The 23,867-nt window shown below is 45.7% G+C and overlaps 1 protein-coding gene across 3 annotated transcripts in view; it reads right to left on the bottom strand.

The window, feature by feature from the left end:
* Window positions 1-23,867, bottom strand: part of GDPD5 (glycerophosphodiester phosphodiesterase domain containing 5) — a 174,652-nt gene that overhangs the window by 105,194 nt on the left and 45,591 nt on the right. For 2 of the 3 annotated variants that reach the window (XM_030476775.1, XM_030476772.1), the window contains exon 2: window positions 5,866-6,040. In XM_030476775.1, coding sequence (XP_030332635.1) covers window positions 5,866-5,982 — 117 coding nt within the window. In that variant the 5' untranslated portion in view covers window positions 5,983-6,040. Of the gene's footprint in view, window positions 1-5,865; window positions 6,041-11,126; window positions 11,150-23,867 lie in introns of those variants that run through there. The other variant, XM_030476773.1, reaches the window with a different exon arrangement.

The following is a 23,867-nucleotide window of genomic DNA, read 5'->3' on the forward strand; positions in this document are numbered from 1 at the left end:
TATCACTACAGTTCCTCATGAACAAGTCCCTCTCCAGCATCCTTGGAGCCCCCTTCAGACACTGGAAGCTGCTCTGAGGTCTCCACGCAGCTTCTCTTCTCCAGGCTGAACAGCCCCAATGTTCTCAACCTGTCTTCTTATGGGAAGTGCTCCAGCCCCTGATCATCCTCATGGTCTCCTCTGGACTCGCTCCAACAGCTCCATGTCCTTCTTATGTTGAGGACACCAAAACTGCTCACAGTGCTCCAAGTAAGTGGGTTTCTTTAGGCAAACAACCTACTTACATCAGTAACGCTGAGCTCACCTTCCTCAATTACACTTTAGGGCAACACAATGCACACAGTTGCTTCAATGAGAACAGGAAAAGCAGTATTTGCTATATCCTCCTGGAAAGGTGCAAGAGCAAACAGGAGGAAGGATGATGAACTCCAATGATGTAGTTTTTCACCCAGATGATTAGTAAAATACATAAAGAAAAGCAGTTGGAGGGAGCACATCTGGCAGCTCTAGCAAGGAAATGCCACAATCAGAATAAAACCCTGGAGGCCCATGATGTTGGAAAAGCCACAAGGCACCTTTGTGTATCTAAGCGGGGCTGGTCTGGCCATTTATCACAGGCAGCTTGCATATGGATTGCTTCAAAGGTTCTGGATAAAGTAGTAATGACAAAGTATTAGAAACTCTGTGAGCTATTGCCATAGGAGCTACTCAATCACCTATAAAAAGGTCAGCCCTGCCCAGGGGCTGCTTATAATATTACTCAGAGCATGAATAAGCAGACAGGCAAGTTAAAGCTGCAGAGGACACAACTGAAACCCAACAAGTTAGCTGCCATTCCTGGTGGCACTGGCCACAGTGCCACATGAGATACTGTTCCTAGATCCTCATCTCCAAACCAGCAATCAAGAGACAGTGCCATCAGGAAGTCTCTAAGTGCATTCACAGATACCAGAGGGAAAGTGTCCATGTTAGGAGGATTCCTGGGATTCAAAACTCATCGGTGGTGGCCACCACCAAGTCTTGACTTCCATGCCTCAGTTTACCCAGTTATAGGAAAAAAACCCAACAAGGTGACAGATGCCACTTCACATGCTGCAAGATAAATACGGGAGGTTGTGTTGATCACAGGCTTTTGCGTGTCACCAGAAGCAGTTCCATTTGTTAACACTGGAGCATCAAAAGGAGCATCAAAAAGAGCATGGCCAGCAGGTTGTCAGAGGACATTCCCCCTCTGCTCCAGTGTTTTCAGTCATCTGGGATCCAAACCTGCCAATTTTCATCCCATGGAAGTGACAGGGAATCACTGTCCTTGAAAGTGTTCCCAAACCGTGTAGATGAAGCCCTCAGTGACATGGGTTAGTAGTGGCCTTGGCAGTGCTGGGGGACGGCTGGACTTGATGATCTTAAAGGTCTTTTCCAGCCTGGTTGATTCCATGATTTTGGGTTTATTCCCAGGTTCCCTTCCTACTGTATGGAACCAAAGCAGGCACCTATCCTGGCCTATTCTTGGCAATTTTATGGAGGAAAAAGGTAAGATAGGAAAGATAGGAAGCTTCCAAGGGAAACAGGGGAAACAAGAAGAGATACCAGTTACATTTTGTTTGCCTCAACTTGCATCTCGGAAGGGCTCGTGCTTGGGAAGCACCACAGCAGCCATGCCTGCCACTAGGCAGAGAAGCCAAGTCCTTTGCAAATGGTGATAGTATTTTATCCTATATGGCAGGGAACTGAATAAGATAAAGATCCCAAGAGTTTTCAATACACAGTAACTGCAAAAGCCCCAACAGCCAGAGAGCCAATAGATAGAGATAGATACGGAAAAAATCATCATTGCAGTTTTCTTCTGCACAATCTCTCTTTCCCCACTCCCACCAGGATGGGGGATGATTTCCCAGGTGGGATATTTAATGTGTACAGACAATATGGTTTGGGAAGCACTAAAAGAAAACCCCTGCAATAAGAACTAGTTGATAGATTCAACTTCATGTTTATATAATGCAACCCATCAACATCTCCCACGTGGATACTGATCCTGCAGCATCTCTGGATGGATTCTGTAAGAGGTTGCAGCCTAGGCTCTACCCCGGGGGCAAGAGCTCTTCTGGTGTTGTAATCCCCAGCAGCAGTTCATTTGGGGTGAAGCACACAAGCTGTGTGCAGAGCACTGTGTTTATACACTGCAATTAGCAGTACTCTGTGTTTTAATTGCTAGCAATCCATCAACAGGGTCATGGTATCTGGAAGATACCTTGGAAGCTGCCACCTGAACTTCAGACCATTAAAAGCATATATAGCAACTACATGCCAAAGCGTATTGTCCCTCAGTTTGTGTTCAGGGCAATAGAGGTCTGTTAAGATGATGCACTGATTTCATAAGAACTGCTTTGGTTGAATACATGTAGTCACATCAGGAATTGCTTCCTCAACACCAGCTACAGACATTATAATGGTCTGAATCTCAGCAAGACCATTTCTTCTCTTTTATATGTCTGTCATTAAAAAAGTAAAAATAAACCACATTAAAGATTTAAAAAACATGGGATTCTTGCCATTAAAGCTGAGGGCACAAAACAGACAAAGGAATTCTGCAGCTCTTCAAAACAGAGAGGAGCCCAAGTGTGTAGGTTGGATGCCTTCAGCCCCCTCCTCCAGTCTCAAAAGGAGAGAGGAAAGCAAAAGATAATTACAATTCTAGCGAGCATTCTCCTGAAGAAACTTCGAGCTCAAGCTTACAACTACGATTCTCATTGTCATGGAAATTTTCACGTGTAGTAGCAAGCCTGACCTGCACACATTTGAAGGGAAAGGAATCATTAAAACTGGCTGTTGAGCTGCAGCACAATTCAGAAAACAAAATCACAAACGTTTCAAGGATGCAAAGTTGGCTCAAAACCCAAATTTAGGTGAAAGCCTTTTATTCTAGAAAGTTTGATCTTTTAAAGGGAAAGCAGATAGCCACACTGTATCCTACAGTAACATAAGTTGCTCTTTGAATGCATGCCTTGCTCTCTGATAATTAAACTGTAGAAACATAACATGTACATGCCTTATTCATAGAATCACAGAACAGTTTGGGTTGGAAAGGACCTTAAGATCATCCAGTTCCAACCCCCTGCCACAGACAGGGACACCTTCCACTAGAGCAGGTTGCTCCAAGCCCCTGTGTCTAACCTGGCCTTGAACAGTGCCAGAAGTGGAGCATTTACCACTTCTTTGGGCAACCTTTTCCTTCCTTCTCAGGTAACTCTGGTTTTTGCAAGACTTAAGACCTCTCAGGTATGCCAAACCCTCTTTTTATGGTAACCATGCACAGGAAAACATGTATTGTACTACAATTGCCTCTATTCCTGGCTTGCAGTGGCTGAGTTACTATAAGGTTAGATGCAGGGCAATACAACAGGTATTATCAACATGTCATTGCCTTTGTGTAAAGCAAATAGGCACCTAAGTTATAGAATGGTATTTTCCTCTTTTATCCTTCATAGGCATACCTAAGTGCTGTGGCTGCATATATATCAGCTGGAGACAATTAGCATATGTGGGTTTTCCCACACATCCCAAAAGCCTTCTGGTGCAGAGCAGAGATCACTAAGCACCAATACTGGGCACACCCTCTATGCTGCGGTATGTCCACCAATGCTTGAGAGCTTCACTCAACAGCAGAGATTGGAGTTTGCAGGACAAGTGATCCTGGATTTGAGTGATACCATGAAATGCTTTCCCACCCATCCAGAGAGGCAGAGAGATGCCACTACTCCTTAGCAGTAGAAGTTACCTGTTCGCTCAAACAACCAAGGACTATTTTCCATTAAAAAATAAACAAATAATAAATAAAAATGAAGAAAAAACAACAAAAATTTAAAACAGACAAAATTTTAAGTAAAAAAAGTATTTTAAAAATAACAAAGAAAATAACATTAAAAAATTGAAAGGTTTCTCACTTATCTTACGCATACCCTGGAGTTCACACTATTCCCTGCAGTACTCGAACACATGCAAATAGACCTGACCAGAGGACAATTAGCCTTCATTTGCATTTTTCCCCTCCAAATACAGTGCTACACTCACTCTTTCCGGCACCAACACCTGCAAGGCACTTTATTGACAGCAAGATGGGAACATATTCTTCATGCCTTGGTTTTGCACAGCCTACAGCTAATTATAGGCTTTCTTCTCTTGCTCCTGCAAACAGCTTTTAGCTCCATTTATCTACTTAACAAAGTGGACATTGAGGCCTCATGACCTTAAATAGACAAACTCAGAGACTACACACAGTTTTAAGCCTAGATCAGACACCTTTAAACACACAAATTTTTTTAGCACTAGAAAAACAATTGGAATTCTAAGCAGAACTGGAAGGCTGCCACTGGTGAAATAAATCAGTGCAAGTGGAGGCAGTTTTTACTGAAACATTAAGTCAATGGTAATTTTACCATGGATTTTTATCTAACCAGCAGGATGTTCTGGTTCATAAGGCATATGGGATTGGGCATTTTGAGTACTGAAGTTAGTACAGGCACAGGTGCCAAGACATTACGTCCCACTGTTTTCCTGACAAAGTCTTTAAAACCCACCTACTCTCTCTATTACGGCTGTACCCGGGTGTTTGCTCAAAGGAAACTTCTGCTGGCTCCGAAGTGGACACACAGACTGTGCTGGCCAGACTGGAAGCAGAGGCAAAACAGCACAAACACTTCTACTTTGCAAAAGGAAACCTGTTTTATGCTGCACAAACGCAAGCCATGACTCTTCAGTTCACATGGGAGCTCCCGGCCAAACTGCGCCACCAACAATCGATGCAATTCAGAAGCAGGAGTGTTTCTGGCATGGGATCCACTGCCTAGAAGTGCTTTCTCCTTAACAGCCTCTTTTCCAGAGGAAAAGCACTCCACAATCAGGAAGATCTTTGGTTATAGGCTTAAAACCAAAGCAGAGAAGCTGCCACCGGAGCAAAACTAACCCTCAAAATCAACGAAAGGATCTCTGGAAGCATTGCTAGAAGAAATGAGCTAAGTTTTGGCTTTGGGGTTTTTTCCTTCTCTAAGTAGTAAGCACACTAAATAAGAACAGACAAGGGTGCAAGTGTTTAAGGCCAGGTTGGACACAGGGGCTTGGAGCAACCTGCTCTAGTGGAAGGTGTCCCTGCCCATGGCAGGGGGTTGGAAGTGGATAAGCTTTAAGGTCCTTTCCAACCCAAACCATTTCATGATTCAGTGATAAAAAGAACACAAAAGAATAGTAATACACAGCCATTACCCAGAAGATGTAACAAGGCAGCTTCAAAAGCATATTTTTCATGCTTCTTCCTATGAACACATCAGGTCTCACGACACCCCATCTTGCAGCCACAAACACAGAAAGCGCAAGTCCAGTCCCACTGTCCAAATTCCCTCTGCCAGAGCTCATAAAAACTGCATTTAGTCAGGGGAGTGAAGAGCCACCTCAAACAGCTCCCCCATTTATCCCCAGCTAGATCTCACCTCCTTCTGCCTTCCCCTGCCTACAAAACTCATTTCACACACAGAAGCTAGAGGTATCGCAGAAAAGCAGGTCCTACAGATTCAAAGGAACTGCAAACACACCAGTAAGACACAAGCAAAACAGAAGTCTCTCCCAGTACCAAAAGGAAAATACAGACAGATGTAACCACACCACTCAATCCCTTTGACCACCATGACCAGCTAACCATGCCCATTATCAACCACATGGTGAGGACCTCTCAGACCTCCATTCATACAGCCAATGATTTCCATGGTCTATCCAAGCCAAAAAAACCCAAATATCCAGCACTTGCAACCAAGCCCCAACCCATCCACAACCCAAAGTCACCAGGAAGAGGTGATATGGTCAACATCAACTACCTACCTTGGTGGTGTCATCATGTGACCGCTGGTACCGTTTCCAGCGGCAGCCGTAGATCCCGGTCAGACAGGACAAACATAGCTGTGGCTCGTAGTACTGCAGTGGCTGGTGTTTAACCATGCTCCTTCCAGCCCCTCAGGAGCGAGGTATCAGAAATCCATCAGGTCCTGGGAGCACCCTGCAAGAGGAGAAAATAAAAGGAGGTAAAAAGAGGAAATTTAAGATGCCAAAGTAATATTTCAATGCATTAAAAAGCAATTTAATAATTAACCATGGCCTCTGGCTATTGAATGATCGTCACATCTATTCACAGCCCTGCCGACATCTCCGGTTTGGTACTCAACAAGATGAGAATCACAGAATCACAGACTGGTTTGGGTTGGAAAGGACCTTAAGATCATCCAGTTCCAACACCCTGCCATAGTCAGGGACAGCTTCCACTGGTCCCGGTTGCTCCAAGCCCCTGTGTCCAACCTGGCCTTGAACACTGCCAGGGATGGGGCAGCCACAGCTTCTCTAGACAACCAGGGCCTCACCACCCTCACAGGGAAGAACTTCTTCCTTATATCCAACCTGAACTTCCCCTGTTTCAGTTTGAACCCATCACTCTTTTTCCTATCACTACAGCCCCTGATGAAGAGTTCCTTTCCAGCATCCTTGTAGCCCCCTTCAGACACTGGAAGCTGCTCTGAGGTCTCCACACAGCCTCTCTTCTCCAGTCTGAACAGCCTCAGTGTTCTCAGCCTTAGCTTGCAAGTTTTATTTCCTTGTGCAGTTTCTCCCACAGCACTAAAAGGAAATGGATTCACAGGAGATATCAGTGGGAGAAGCCACACCAGGACAAGAGCAGTAGGCTGATAATTTGCAGCCCAGATGATTAGATTTTTTATGAGTGATTGAAATGTAAAGAGCCAGAGCTTCTGCAAGCACAACCTGAAAATGGATTCAGAGACTTCTGCAGAGTTGAAACCCAGCCAAGCTAAATCGGTTTATCTTGAGCATCCTATGAAGCCGGCAAAATGGTCCTGGATTATGTACATGCTGGAGAAGCCAGATATTCCTTTCTCCCTTCACATGCATCTCAAACAAGCACTCACAGGGTTGCAGAGCTGGGTGCAGCCTTCACCCTGGAGAAAGATCCCCTCTCCACCACACAGCATTCACTCCCAAAAGACCAAGCTGACTCCAATGCAACTGCTCTGTTTGCCACATGTGGGAGCATCAGTACATTTGCAGATAACACCAAGCCGGGTGGGAGTCTTGATCTCCTAGAGGGTAGGAAGGCTCTACAGTGGGATCTGGACAGGCTGGATCTATGGGACAAGGCTAATTGTATGAGGTTCAACAACGCTCAGTGTTGGGTCCTGCACTTGAGTCACAACAATCCCCTGCAATGCTCCAGGCTTGGGGAATTGTGGCTGGAAACTGCTCATGGAAAAGGACCCAGAGGCGCTGATTGATGGAGTTGAACGTGAGCAGCTTGTGCCCAGGTAGCCAAGAAGCCACCAGCATCCTGGCCTGGCTCAGCACCAGTGTGGCAGCAGGGCTGGGGCAGGGACTGTCCCCCTGTGCTGGGCACTGGTGAGGCTGCACCTCAAATCCTGTGTCAGTTCTGGGCCCCTCACTACAAGAGAAACATTGAGGTGCTGGAGCGGGGCCAGAGAAGGGCACCGGAGCTGGTGCAGGGCCTGGAGCACAAGTGTGATGAGGAACGGCTGAGGGACCTGGGGGGGTTTAGTGTGGAGAAGAGAAGGCTCAGGGGGGACCTTATCGCTCTCTACAGATGCCTGACAGGAGGATGGAGCCAGGAGAGGGCTGGTCTCTGCTCCCAAGGAACAAGGGATGAGGCCCTCAGTGCCATGGGTTAGTGGTGGCCTTGGCAGCGCTGGGGAACAGTTGGACTAGATGAGCTTAAAAGGTTTTTTCCAACCTAAATGATCCTGTGATTCTACTGCTATTTCAAGGGAAAGTACTTGGCTCCATCAATTACATGCTTTGTGCGTCACAGGGCTTTATATATATATATATATATATATTCAGATGCTTGCTTTTGTCTCTGGTGAGATTCATATCAAGAACAGACCAAGTAGTTGTGTGCTCTTACTAATTCATAGAGTCAGTGTACGGGAACGGCAACCTCAAAGCAAATGTTTGCCAGTCCGGTGGCATCATGCAGCTCTCTGCTGCCCTTAACTCCTGCCAGGGGTTTTCCACAGCTTCCTGGTGCACAAGTGTACACCCACAGCCCCACACATTGCTGTGGTGGAGATAGTCAGTGAACTGTGAGTGATGTTCAAGGGTAGTTGAGCTTGCAAAGTGCTTTGCTTCCTTTACAGAGTGTGCACAGTTGTGTGCACGATCTGTGGGCAGTAAGGCAATTCCACCCTCTCTAGGGGAAACACTTCATTTCCTTCATACACAGCACCCCCAGTGCTGAGGTCTTACAAAAAGCTATGAGTAGCAACATCCTCACTAGCATCAGCAAAGCATGAAAGGGTTTAAGGATGTAACCTAGCCACCTAAAAGCCTGTAATTGCCATGTCATAGAATCACAGACAGTTTGGGTTGGAAGGGACCTTAAAGCTCATCCAGTTCCAACCCCCTGCCATGAGCAGGGACACCTTCCACTAGAGCAGGTTGCCCCAAGCCCCATCCAACCTGGCCTTGAACACAGCCAGGAATGGGGCATCCAGATCCCATGGAAGGAAGCATCCAAGAATGGGGTTAACCCTATTTTTCACTGTAACTCATGCATAAGGGAATGCTCTGGGCATTGCAATCACTGTGGCAGAGACTAGAAATGCCAACAGGGACACAGACAGCTCAACCCTTCCAGCTTCTGCCCTTTTTTGTGACCACTTACACTCAGTGCTTTATGCTGACAGCCTAGGACAGCCCTGTCCTTACTTGTTCTAATCAGGACTCAGCATCCTCGAGGCAGACTGATCTTGCTAGTTAGTTGTTGTGGTTTCAAAGCCCACCAGACCGTTACCAGAGTACACAACCCTTAGGTCCTCTGCCTTCCTCCTACATACACACACACACACACACACACACACACACACACACGCACAAAATATTTTGTCCTTCCAGCAAGCCTGTCTATAATGTTCTGAGTGCTGCCCAAGGCATTGAGACCCAGGCAGAGGACATGACATGTGCAGGACTTGCCTATCAGCTTATAGCTGGTCCACATCCCCACGTGGCTTCGTTCATCCCCTCAGGATGAACACAGGACAGAGCCACAAACGCATCCAGTCCGAAGCAAGAGCTGTTTGCTGATCTTGTCATCCCATGCTCTCCCAGCTCATCTGCCCCTAAGCGTTGCTGTACCACCTCCATGGCCTCATGCTTGAGGACACCTCCCTGCCTGCAGTTCATCCCTTCTCATGCTATTTATAAAGCTCAGCATTAGTCACTGCACAAGTTGCCTCCTATCTTCAGCTTGTGTCTGCTTCAAGATTATCCCTACAAGATGAGTTTCCTAGTCTGCCTTCCCCACATGCCAGCAGCACACTGCAGGCAGAAACAACTCTCGGTTAGAATAGGTCAGAAGCACTGAGGGCATGCAAAATTAGATGCTATTTAAGGGTCTTGGAGAAAGCCATAATCTCCACCCTGAAGATCCTAAGCAGCAAGTGATGTTGTGGGACATAAGCAGGATATAGAAGTTATTCGCAGCCTATTAACAATGCCACTGCCAGGCCCCATATTATCAACCTGAAAAGCTAGCATGCTACAGCCCTTACAAGCAGTTCTTCACGAATTAAACTCCAAAAGACAGCATCTCTCCCGATTTCCACCCCTTCCCACTTGAGTCATGCAAAGCACGAGGGCAGACAGACCACCTCTATCTATAAAAGTTTTGACCATGTATTTTATTTGCTGGCCTACAAGAATTGCCTTGCAAACTCAAACACAAGTAGCACACTCAAGCATTTCACCACTCCATTCTCCTGGGAAGGCCTTAGCTGTTGTCCAGCCCAGACACCTGGAGAAGCAGTGCTGTACACCAGCCACATACATACAGGGTATCGATGCTGGCAAACCCTGACTTTTCAAACAGAAATCCAATTCATCAGGCAGGAGCCTGCAGCAGAGGCTGCCCTTCAGATATAATATAACCTGTGTTATGGATCCATCATTCCATTAGTAAAGTTGATGCTCAAGCACTTATGAAGTCCCTAGTTGAAAATTCACAGCACAACTCACAGGAGGCAACTGGTAAGGCTGAGAAGGGAAGATAGAGAGTTTGGGCAAGCCCCACAAGTTAGGAGGTACATGAAGAGTTCTCATCTCAGCGCTACCACCAGGATCCCTAATTCAACTTGTTCAAGATAGCAACATCCTTCTCATGACTGCAAACCCAAAGCTATCAGCTAAAGGGCACAAAGTTTGCTGTATAACCAGAGATAGTGGAGGCACCAAAACCTTTTCAAACAGCATTGCTTTAATAAGGTACAAGTGCGCTTCAGAGATGGAGAGGGACCAGCAATTAACCTTCCACCCTGAAGACAAATCCTACCAGGAACACCAACAGCCAGGGTCGATGCAAAAGCTTTAAGCTTATTGTCCAGTTCTGAAAAGCATCTACCAACCTCCCACAGCAGCATCTAATCCAGCATCTCCCTACCTCCTGGCAGTGTAAAGGAGGGACACAAATATCTTCAGTACAAAAGGGCAACCAACCCAAAAGCACGCCTGCCCATAAACACCATCACCAGAAGGCACTGCTGGAAGGTTTTAAGAGCATCTTAAACAACTAAAATACTAAAAACAACCAAGGGAAAACAGAGCTGAAAAGTCTCCATAAGATACCAAGAGAAGGTCCCATCCTGGCTCCTCTCGCTGAGCCCCAACACAGGTAGATGTTCTGGGAACCCATAGATTCACACTGCTCTCCATAAAAGCAATCAGGAAAAGCACAAAGAGAAGAAATACAACATGACTTAAAAAAAATTAAATAAATAAAACCCAAACAAAACATTCCTAAATGCAACTAAATTGCATGAGCCACAACCTGGAAGCCTAAAATAATTCCCTCTTCTCCATGAACTTCATGAGCAGATGCATAGAAGCCCAAAACAGAAAGCACAACACAAAGCACCCATCCTCCCCACCACACACACAGACACCTGAGTAGTAACAGGAGATGCAGGAAGAGACTGAAGCACAGCAAGGCAAGATGCTGCTTGAGAGAAACCCCACTGATACCATCTGTCTAGAGATCTAGAGATGGCCAAGATGATGGACTGAATACTTACTTCTCCTGCTTCCAGAAATGGATTTAGTGGAGAGAAGCAGAAAGCCAGTCCCACCTCACAATCACTGTTCCCATGACATCTAGAGCTTTGAGGTGGAGAGAGCAGGCTATGAATGATTCAAACCTCTGCTGGTTAGCATTACATACAGAAATGAAAACAGGAAGCGAGACAACATACATTAATTATTCACATTCAGCACCACGCACCAGAAGGGAGGGAGGGATAAAACACAAACCCACACAAGCAATCAACCTTGGCTTCAAAGATGCATCTTCCGCCAATGGCTACAAACTTCTTCGAGCTGAATAACTGAGCGTGCCAGATAGTTTGGCCAGAAAGGGGGAGCAGGGTGGAATCCATCTGCAAATACAGTGGGAGCATTTTCTGAAGGCTCCAGGATGCCTAATTAGCACACATTGCATTCCTGAGATACTGGGCTGTAGGTATCCGTTACAGCCTGTGACACGTTATTCCTTTCCAAAGAGGATCAGAGAGAAAGAGACAAGAGGGAATTCAAGTTGCAGATTTAAAAGGGAAGCTCTCTGGGGAGATTTGGCCTAAAAAACGTGGGGTTTTGTCTGGGTTAACTCCTCCAGCCCTGTAGCCTTAGAGCAGTGCTCAAACCTGGAGTGGAGAGGGAACAGAGCAATCAGGACCAAGTGTTAAATCACCTTAACGCTATCATTTTAAGCAAAGGGAAGAGCAACAGCACAAGTCCTGAAGTGTACTGAGTAAATACTGTGAATGAAGCCATGGAACAGCAGGTTTAAAAGCATCCAACCCTTCCACAAGGCATGGTACAGTCCAAGCCCTCCCCTCAAGGTTTTTATTCCTATCAGCCCAGTTTCATGCAGGTCAGCATCTTGGGACAAGTCTTTTAATAGCCCAGAGACAAGCAGATTACAGCACACCCAGTGACACCACCCACAGCACTATTCTGAATACCCGTATGGTTTGGTCAGGATGGTTTGGAGGAGCTGGAAGGAGATATGAGAGTTTTAGGCTCCTGCCTGCCTTATCTTGACCTGCTGCCTCCAGCATTCCCTCAAATACCCTCAGCTGGTCCAGTACAATACGCACATTAATTCTTACTTGAGTCTGCAAAGGACGCCTAAATTGGATCAGCACATACAAGAAAGAACCAAAATATAGCCAAGGATGCTTTGATTCATGCCTATGAATCCTGAGGTCCAAGGAGATACTGGAGTGTGCAAACCCAAGCACTTGGGGAGAAGAAGACACCTCCTACATCTCCATCGAGATGTAGAGGACACCCATGGTCTTCTACATCTCCACCCACTGAGATACAGAGAACACCATGGCCTTCTACATCTCCATCCATCAAGATGTGAAGGACACCCATGGTCTTCAACATCTGCATCTATCAAGACATGGCTGGAAAGACCCACCAAATGGAAAGCTTTGGCTTTCCATGAGGAGGTTCCCATGGTTTCAGAGAGACAGATTTGTTGGGAGAGTGAAGGGGATAACAGAGAAATACCATCACATGTGCAACTCCCATATCCAGAGAGGCCAAATGCCATTGCAGCAGCGGGCACACAAAACCAAAGCAGGTCTGAGGTGCACAAGGTGCAATGTTCCATAAAATCAAGCCCAAGGAAACTTACCCCACTTGCAATGCAAATAAATGCAGAAAATACAGACTCTGGGGCTGTTTGAGATTCACCCTTTTTAGCTAACCCATTTTAACAGAGCTTTGACAGATTCTGCTGATTTCCACAATAAAAGAAGTGTTTTTCCTCCCATTGGTGACTCATGGGATCACTCTCAAGCATCTCTGTACAACTTCAAAATCTCCGTCTCTATGAAAACTTTCATCAAGCCAGTTATGCTTCAAACCTTGTTAAGCAAATAATTACCTATACCCATTAGGTGAGAACATCACTGCTAACCCATTATCCCTTCTGGTGTTCTTGTAAGCCTTCTTGTCAATTGTTTCCATAATTATACTGGAAAAATCCTGATTTTCCTTAAGTACTTTCTAAACAATAGAAGTTAAGCTCTTCCAGAGCAAACCCTCTGGTTCTACACACAGAAAAGGACTACAAGCATCCTTTATTACCAGAGCTAAAGTGATTTAAAGTACTAGAAGGAACTGATGTGACTTTCATAGACTCCTCATGGTTCTCATAATCTTTAATATACTGAACTCATCCCAAGTAATGCAATTTCACTTTCCCCATCTTGGAAGATGAAAATGGAAGAGGGACAATATTTCCATCTGTTTAATAACAGAACAGCTCTTACAGAGGGATGTTTGCTCCAGCCATTCCCACAGGAGGAAATCCAAATGCACACTCACACTGAGCAGTACTTTCCACGTTTTGTTGGCCCAGACCCAGAACATCTCAATTTCCAAGATGAAGATTTCATTTCAAGGCAGGAATGGTCTGAGAACACCCCAAAAGCCATGAACAGCCTCAACTGCTGAGACAAAGCATTTCAGTGGTGGAAGATGCCCAAAAGTAATGACCCCCCTGATCACTGAATACCTCTTGATAACCCAACAGGGTCATTATCTCATTGGGGTTATTCTTTCCAATATATTGTTATTTCCCACTCTGGAAACTGGGTTGGGTTAGAGGTCTCCACCCACTTTTCCCAGGCTACAAACATTCCTGTTTATACTGATAACACTGAAGAGTCTCTGCACAAATAAAAGCAGTAGATGTGTTAAAATGCCACTTGCCATTGTCTGGTAAACAGACAATAATCTGTAGCAAAGTGTTCCTTGCTATGAGAACGTGTATATAGAATCATGGAATGGGTTAGAAGGGACCTTAGAGCTCAGCCAGTTCCAACCCCCTGCCCCGGGCAGGGACACCTTCCACTAGAGCAGGTTGCTCCAAGCCCCTGTGTCCAACCTGGCCTTGAACACTGCCAGGGATGGGGCAGCCACAGCTTCTCTGGGAAAAGTCTGTGCCAGCGCCTCAGCACCCTCACAGGGAAGAGCTTCTGCCTCAGAGCTCATCTCAATCTCCCCTCTGGCAGGTTAAAGCCATTCCCCTTGGCCTGTCCCTTCAGGCCCTTGTCCAAAGCCCCTCTCCAGGTTTCTTGTAGCCCCTTTAGGCACTGGAAGTGTATATATCATACATAAAATGGAGTCTTCTGGCTGAGAATCGAGGCAGGAAAGCACACACTGGCAAAACACCCTTGTCCTAAAAGCCAAGTGCTGCTGCCCCAGTGACAGAAAATATGGGGAAACACTAACAAAGTTAAAAAGTAAGATAGTTTTACAGGCCATGTCTCAATCTATCACCTTCAAAGGGGAACATCACTTTCACCCCGATGGCTGTTGTTGCCAAAACCCTATGACTACATCCTAATCCAGTGAGACAGCCTGCAGAGCAACTTTGATTCACAAAGTGGCAAGTGATGACCCAAATACTCAGGATTTGGCTGACATCTAGCCCCTATGGGTCTGCCCTGTTGTTTATTGTTCTTCAAGTTCTCTTTCTTCCATTGAATGCTTTGAAACTAGGGCACCGTTTAGTTTGGGGGATTGTACACTTCCAGTTAATGAAAATTCAGACTTCAAAAGATAAACACTTCAAAGGGATTACAAAAGGAAAACTTAGACTTTAATCTCCCTAAATAAATAAGCACAGTACGTACTAACGCCCTCTGCAATCCAGCTCCTTAACGTTTTCCACAGGCTAAGGGCATATTGGCTGCCCAGCGTTTTGGAAGGGTTGAAAAGCTGAACAGGACACCGGAAAAACCTGTACAAGCATCTTAAAGAACAACAACCAAATGCAAACTCTGCTTGTACACAGACTTTGCTATAAGACCTTGCAAGCCAAGGTCTTGATACACCTCTGAAAACCCGACATAGACTCATAGACTGGTTTGCGTTGGAAGGGACCTTCAAGCTTATCCAGTTCCAACCCCCTGCCACGGGCAGGGACACCTTCCACTAGAGCAGGTTGCTCCAAACCCCTGTGTCCAACCTGGCTTTGAACACTGCCAGGGATGGGGCAGCCACAGCTTCTCTGGACAACCTGTGCCAGCACCTCAGCACCCTCACAGCGAAGAACTTGTTTATATCCAACCTAAATATCCCCTGTTTAACAGCTGCTACAATCAAAGCCATTGAGAAGAGAAAGGTTCTTTTCTCCCCTGAAGCTGGGAAGCAACAAGTACCCATTACACAGATCTTCTTAATATTACTACTAATGTGCTGCATTTTTGTCTGTCATGGCAGCGGTGGTTGGTCACACTTTGCCTGACTTCAGTTTGTACCTGCATTAGCACATTGCAGCGCTCTCCTTTTCCACAAGCATGCCCTCAAGGAGATGATGTGACATGGTGACATGGTTTAGTGCAAGATGTCCCTGCCCATGGCAGGGAGGTTGGAACTAGATGATCTTAAGGTCCTTTCCAACCCTAACTATTCTCTGATTCTATGTTGCACACTTAGCCCCAGTAAGAGCATTCCCCATTTAGTTCCATTTCTATCTAAATGACAGTTTGTGTCTGTACATCTTCAAAAGACAGCAATAAGGTTCTGCAATAACCCCAGGTGCCAGCTGTGATGTTCAAGACAAAGATCAAGCTACTTGGTCTTGGCAGACCTCTAGAGATGGAGAGGGCACAAAATCCAGTTCATGGTCAGTTCATATCCTTCCTAGAGAGAGAAAATCAGAAATGGAGACCCAGCTGATAACAGATGAGACCTGATATGCAAGGAACACCGTGAGCTGTGCCTGCCTGTTCACTGGAAATCCCTGAAACCAGTTGAAATGAGTTCCGCTTCATGCTCAGAAATTAGAAAGCCAGCAGAAAGCTGGATGTAAGTAGAAAAACTATGAGAATATTCCTCATGCTTACCTGGGATGCTCTCTTGCCTACAGAGCTCCACAATCACAGAAACAAGAGGTAATGCAGACCAAAGATTTCTGCTCAAAGGAGACTAAAGTCACTTGGGACTATGAAGTAACTGGTGACAGATAAGTAGTCCAACATCTCCCAGGCTTCCCTAGTTGGAAAAGTCCAAAGAGGCCATGTTGTTTGCTTTGAAGTTTAATGGTTGATTTCCTGAAGCACAACAGCTCTGAGAGCAGAATAGTGCAGCAGAGACCATCTTCCCAAGCCTCTGCTTCATGGTTAGATCCAAGTGGTCAAAACACAAACTCTGCTCAAAGCTTTTCCTGGTGTAGGAGTGGTTCTTGTGCAATAAACCTCTGTGGTTCACCAAGAGAGACCTCAAAACACAGCTTCCCTTTTGCCTTGTTTGGCTCATCTCCTCTATGCTACTCCTTACTTCTAACGAGCCTTATCTCACACCTCCACTATTTTTAAACATTAGTAACATCTTAAAAAAGAATCAAGTGAAACCACAAACAGGTTCTGAATTTACTGGAAGAAGGAGGCAAAACACAGTTGGAACATAAGGACTTTCATTAAGAGGAAACATGGGATACTTTTGGTCCCCTCTGCCAAAGACTTCCTGGCAACCCCAGTATGAAGAGAGTTTGATCTTCTGGGGGCTGGTGGAGAGATGGGCAACAACTCATGAATCGTTCACATCTGCAAGTCTAATGAGATTCTTGGCTTTTAGAAGTAGCAAAGAGGAGTTTTAAGCAGTCCAAGAGGTGTAAAACCCCATTCTTCCTGGCAGAGAAAGTCAGCTATTAACTACTACAGAGACAGATGGTGGGGGCAGTTGAAAGTACCCAAAGAAGCTAGAAAAATGCATTAAGGGGCATGGATAGAGCTGATTGCACCTCTGGGTAACTGGTGGATCTGTCAGAAGTCTGATTTCATCTCTGAGTCCATGTCATAGAGGAGGCCCAAGCTGGGGTACCCATAGAATCACAGAATGGTTTGGGTTGGACAGGACCTTCAGATCATCTAGTTCCAACCCCCTGTCATGGGCAGGGGCAGCACACATAAACCATGTCACCCAAAACTTTGTCCAACCTGGCCTTGAGCACTGCCAGGGATGGAGCATTCACAACTTCTTTGGGCAACATGCTCCAGAGTGCCATAGGAGAGCATCTCTCGTGCTTGACAAGAAAGGTCAGCAAATGTCAGGCAAGACAGGTTAGTGTTCATCAGGAACAGAAACACGTTACAGCAATGGAATAATGATGAATCCAGTTGTAAGCAAAGCTGAAAGGGAGCTCCCGAGAAAGGGGAGTGGGAAATAAAGGAAGGAAAAAAAGAGAAGAAAGTCTGGAGACCTCATTGACACATTGAAAAGCTCACTCAGGCACCAGGAGGTGCTGATGCCTTAAACAGTAAAGTGACGAAGACATCCCACTGCTGCTCAAAACAAGGACTCCAAAACCCTAAGCTAAATTAACCAGAAGAGATGCCAGTCACCCTGCTAAGGTTTCTCTGCATTCAAGTAGCATTCCAGCCAGCAGGGATGGTGATGTTTGGGAAGAGGGAGGGCAACAGTAGGGAGTTTCCATGTTACAACAGCCAACTGTTTATGCCACTGCCAGTAAACAGCGGAGAGACCACAGGGAGGAACCTCTGGGTTCCAGCCAACACCAACGACAGAAATAGGCTGGGTGCAGAGGGTTTTTACTAGGCACTATCCTAAGTGCCTCTGACTTCCCCAGACACATACAGGCACAGGGACTGCAGTACATGTCTGGTCCTGAATGATCAGCTAAGCCAAGAAGGAAGACGCGCAGCTGACGCTAAATCATCACAGCACAACCCTTTGGAGCAGTGGTGAGCATTGCCTTGGCACCATGCCTGGTGGAGTCATAGCATGCCAGAAACATTCAGACCAGCACACTTTGCTTAGCTCATTTCCATCTCACTCTATTCCCAAGGAGCTCATGACCTAGTAGGAGGTGAGCAACCTAGTGGAAGGTGTCCCTGTCCATGGCAGGGGGTTGAAACTGGATGAGCTTTAAGGCTCCTTCAACCCAAACCAGTCTGGAACAATTCTGTGACAACTCTATGATAAGAGCACAGCAGTTCAACAGTTGAAAGCTGGGGCGAGACAACACAAGGATGCAGACAGCACCAGGAGCAGCTGTTAATCTTGGCAGAAGACATGGAAGAGGAGGTATCTGAGCCATAAAACCAGGGAGACATGCAGAAAAGCACCAAATACATCTGGGAGGAATTGGAAGGGGAGGGAGGCTGTGTCCTGACTAAGAGACCTCATGTTCAACCTCTGTAGCCCAAAGATCATCTTGAAGAAGAATGCACTATGATGCTGGCATGGTCTGTGTGATGGAACCACATCTGCAGGGCTGAGCACAGAGACAACCAAGGCAAGAGAAGAGAGGAAAAGCCACCAGTGGAAGAAGACAAGACCTAGGAAAGGACTACTAGATGCTGAAGAAAACCAAAGGGGCTCAAACACAGACAAGGAATTTAAAGATATTTAAGAAATTAAAAAGATTGCATAATATTTTTCCTCTCCACAGACTCCTTCACCAAGCTGCAAAACAGAAGTTTACCTCAAGCCTGATGCATTTTTAGCATGTGGTTTTGCTGAGGAATTAAGTGGAAACAGAGCTGGTTTTCAACATGCACACCCTGACAAGCAGTTTCCTTTACAGACAAGCTTCTCTCCCCTCCACCTCCCTGATTACCCTTTTCCTACACACACCCCTGAAGAGTTCACCATAACCACACATGAATTCCATTAGCTGGCCCTCCAAGGGGCAGTTTTAGTCCTCTCTGGAAGGTGTTAGCACTAAAGCAGAAGCCTGTCCAACACATTGCTGTAGAGGGCTTGTCGACTGCTTTCCCTAAGATGCATTCCCTGCTTCACTGCTGAATCTTGGTTCATGCCAGCAAGAAAAGGAGACCTACATGAACCACACCAATAGCACTCAGCTGAGAATGAGCAAAATGCCTCCACACCCCCTGTGCACACTAATTGAAACAGTAAGAGGGGAAAAACATAACCAGCAAGCCTCATTTTACAATCAATACCCTGCACATCTGCTGTGCAACCGCTATCCAGAGAATTAAGCATGAATGTCTCCAGCTTAATGAGAGGTGGAAAGTCCTAGTTAAATGGATTACAAGCTCTTTATTTCCTATGATTGATTTCTTCCATACAGCTGCAAGAAGAAACCATTCTTCAATAAAAATTGCTTTTAAGCCAAATTAATGAAGGAGCAAACTTGCTTTCACATACTTGCTGCTCCTACCTCCCATTCTGCACACAGCCACCACGTGCGGCACTGAAATACCCTCCCTGATCACATTCACAACAAGACCTGCATGCACAAGATCTCCACACCTTCCAAGATGTCATTTCTCCTTCCGTTTCCAAAGCAAATATTCACTGCTCCATAAGAGTTAGCTGCTCCTCTGTAGTGACCTTGTTCTACAAGCCAGATACTGTTTTGGCTTCCTACACTAAGAATGCATATATTAATGTGATAAGACTCTAATCGCACAGTAAACTCCTTCCCGCTATAAACACACTGGATATGCTGTGGCCAAAGTAATCAAAAAGCAGATAGTCAGCAGGATCCAGTGACGTGAAAGGCTGAGAAGTCAATTGTGTCTCCCTGGTTTTGGAGGTCTTCTGGCTCTTGTGCTTTGTTCCCTTCTCATTGCAACTGGATTGATTTGGAGCAATCAAGACAGATTATCTGACACTAGAAAGGCATTATAGGTATTCCCTTTTGAATAGAGAACTCTCAAAAGCTATGAGCTAACTGAAGAAGCCCAGGAATGTTGAACAAGCAAAGATGGCCTAGGTTAGGAGATGAAAATACCTAAAGGGGGCCTACAAGAAACCTGGAGAGGGGCTTTGGACAAGGGCCTGTAGGGACAGGCCAAGGGGAATGGCTTTAACCTGCCAGAGGGGAGATTGAGATGAGCTCTGAGGCAGAAGCTCGTCCCTGTGAGGGTGCTGAGGCACTGGCACAGGGTGCCCAGAGAAGCTGCAGCTGCCCCATCCCTGGCAGTGTTCAAGGCCAGGTTGGACACAGGGGCTTGGAGCAACCTGCTCTAGTGGAAGGTGTCCCTGCCCGTGGCAGGGGCTTGGAACTGAATGAGCTTTAAGGTCCCTTCCAACACAAACCATTCCGTGATTCTATAAATGCCAAATGTGACATGAGCTCTGAAAGCAGTTTAAAAGGTTCATGGTGGACACATGCACCACATGTCTCAAACCTGAAGACACCACTTCTGACTCAGGAAGGCTCTCAATGCTAGAGGCATCTCTGAAAGGTTGTACAAAGTCCATCCTTGGAGGTTTTCAAGAAAAAGCTCCGAGAAAGCTGGTTTGAGCTCAGAACTGACCCTGCTTTGAGCAGGGTGAGATGGAGCAGAGCCTTCCTGAGGTCCCTCCCACCCAGGCAACCTGAAGGGTCCAAGATTAAATGAAATATCAAGTGCCACCCACCACAGGAGCCTCAATTCCACAATGACATGAACATCTGTTTGTTTTCAAGCAGGCAGCTACAGCACATCCTGGAAGCCCTTCCCATAAAGTGATTCCAAATTTAACATGTTACCCCCCACAGCTATTCCAGACTGAGAAGATAATCCCCTTCTCACGAGCTGTCAGGGCAGACACACACAACTGGCTGTTTCCTTTTCATCACCTCCACTGCAGTTTTCTGATCACTTGAAAAACATGGAAACAAAAGGAACAAGAAAGAAAATGAGATTTACACAACCCACATCCCCTCCTCCATCCCTATTGCAAAGTAGATACTGATTTCTGACAGAGGAAGGGCTAACACATCCAGTTTACTCCTCTTCTTTCCAAAGATGCTCAATACAACACAGGTTTGTCTCATGTACCTAAAATCTTCCAGTTATTAGTGAATTCTTTCCAGTTCTGGATAAATCTGTCTGTTCAACGCAAGGAGACAAACATGAGAGTTTCCCTCCCAGAGGGCTTACAAGCTCAACCTAGATGCTGAGCAATGAACGAAAATTACATCTAAGGGAAGAAGTTGGTAACAAGAGACAGGTTACAACCACCCCATCACACAGTTACTCACCGCCAGGCAAATACTTTTCTTGACTGCTGATGTGTGTATTCTTTCACAACCTGGCGTTGATCTCCAGTTAGACACAAATAAGGATGAAGGGATTTTACTCTGTTTGCAGCAGCATAAATCTTTCAGGAAAAGGGAATTTTCTCAATTGACTTGGCAAGTGGTTGCGATAGTCCCAAACGCTCCTTGCTTTCCAAAGAGCATCTCGAAACACCGGTCAAGGTCATTCTGACTCTGACATTAGAAGTGGCATGTCAAGGGAAGGGGAGAGGGCAAAGTCAGGAAGGAAACTGCCCCTCCATAGGTTGACTCCCACAGTTAATAGAGGAGATTCACAGTCGTTTCAAAACCATGCCTGGAGAGTCCTGTTCTAATCAAAACAAAACCCCTTCATCTGCCAGTTACATCAGCTACTATCTTGTTTTCCTTATAAAAGGGACCAGTCACGAGGGATTCATAAACTCATTTAGTGATGCAAATCCAAGACCTATTTGTCAAAGTGCTTTCAATCATTTTAGAGGGCTCTTAATACAATGAACATTAACCCATTCCATCCCAGCACCCCTGGAAAATAAAATAAGCAGCATTAGAGTGAAACAATGACATCTGCAGCGCTCTTCCCTCCACCCAACCTCCTGTGAAACTCTACACAAAGCCAAACAGGAGTTATTTAGGTAGTAAACCATTAAGAGGAGGAGTACCCTGTTACTTGTGCTGTCAGCCTTCCAGTATCTGAAGGGGGCCAACGAGGATGCTGGAGAGGGACTCTTCATCAGGGACTGGAGTGATACGACAAAGGGTGATGGGCTCAAATTTAAACAGGGGAAATTCAGGTTGAATATAAGGAAGAAGCTCTTCTCTGTGAGGGTGCTGAGGCGCTGGCACAGGGTGCCCAGAGAAGCTGTGGCTGCCCCATCCCTGGCAGTGTTCAAGGCCAGGTTGGACACAGGAGCTTGGAGCAAGCTGCTCTAGTGGAAGGTGTCCCTGCCCGTAGCAGGGGGTTGGAGCTGGATGAGCTTTAAGGTCCCTTCCAACACAAACCATTCTATGAAATGCTGAGCATCACTGCTCATTCTTACAGCCATTTCTACATCTTTCCCCTTCCTTATTCACATCCATCTGGTGATTGATATCAGTCAAGCTAAAGTAGCCAAAGCAAACCTTGTGGCCAGGTCACAATGACCCTAGGGAGGTCCGGGGATGATGGTGCAAAGCTCTCTATTGGGCATGCCTCAAAGCACTAATGCCCATTTAAGTCATTGCATACGATCCTCAGCCTCATGCTATAGAGATCATGCTCCTGAGGAAAGACCCCAAGGGATCTATTAATACATAGCTATGCAGTCTGTGGGCATTGCTTCCAGCCCACAGCAGCTTATCCAAACATCTGGAGCAGCTATGCACAAGCCCCACAGGAGCCCAGACATCAGGATGAAACAGCACCAATGTTTCTCTTCCCTTTCCCATAAAACACTAAGCTTTCTAGGAAAAGGCCTCAGAAAAAGGAGAGGCTGAAAGTTCATTTTTCTTAAGCAGCTCTGGGACATGGCAGGAGTGAAAACAAGAAACACCCAACAGGTTTTTAGCAGGGCAGAGTGCTCAGCAGCACAGACCGAAGATCAGTTATGTGAACATTCAGCTGCGGCTAGTAAGATGTGCGATATCCGGTCTACCTGGCTCATGGTTGATTTGACAGTCACTTGAATTTCTCAGGCAATCTCCAGCAGACCATTACTCTCCAACAGGTCCTTCTCCAGTCCCAGTATCCTGATCCTATTGTTGGATTCTGTGGGCTTATGAGCAGTATGTTTGACTAGTTTGCTTTTCTTTTCCATCTCAGCTATCTCAAGATGGTTTAAGAACAGTTATTTAAGAATCCTTCTGGGTTACAATGGAAGGAAGCACTTTCTGCTCTGACCTGAATTCTGGCTTTATTAGCACATCTTCCACAGTTCTATCAGCCCCAGCTTTACTGAAACTACTCATTTCAGAGATGTAAAACAAACCACTTCATTCTTCCATATTAAAGTATTTTAAGTATTAAACCACAGAGCACTTTCTTAACCAGATGCAATTGTTGCTCCTGAAAAGACACTGAATGGAATGATTGAGAAACAACACCTGAAGCATGTCTTTCCTTTTCGAACACACCCAAAACACAGCTCAGCTATCATGTAAATCTGTTTCAGAAGCTCTTAAGCCAAGAAAGCTGGGAAGAAACAAATACATGCATTTTCAAGGTAGCAAGAAGCTGGTCAAGAAGTCCCAAGGGTGGATGAGACAAAGATGCCTTACTCATGGAAAAACAGTCATTCTAATCTCTGCATCCACTAAAGCCAATTAAGTTGAACTAGTTTCCTTCCTTGGCTCTTCTAAGCCCATGGATGTCAAAAGGGAGAGAAATGAATCAAACTTTGCATGTTCTTCCTGCCCTCTCCAGTTAAGCTAATGGCTTTATTACTTATATTCAAAGAGGGGCAAAAGAAATCTAAGCAACTGCTAAGATACCTCCTTTTATAGCCAACTCAAAGTGTGGCTCTTGATACCGATTTAATTTGTGCATATCAATCAAATCCAACAAAACAGTAGACTTCAACCTCTTGGCTCACACTCTTCTGCATGATATAGGGTGAGGTTGTGGTTGTTGCTGCTCATGTAGCAGTGCTTTTGGAGTCAGCCTACACATCCTGCAACACCAGACCAGGCTCTGGCAATCAAAAAGATTCAGCTGCTGGGGTTATTTGATCATCTTGCTCTTCAGGTAATTCCATAGCTG

Source organism: Strigops habroptila, chromosome 2 (assembly GCF_004027225.2).
Source record: "Strigops habroptila isolate Jane chromosome 2, bStrHab1.2.pri, whole genome shotgun sequence".
In the NCBI taxonomy this organism is placed as follows: domain Eukaryota; kingdom Metazoa; phylum Chordata; class Aves; order Psittaciformes; family Psittacidae; genus Strigops; species Strigops habroptila.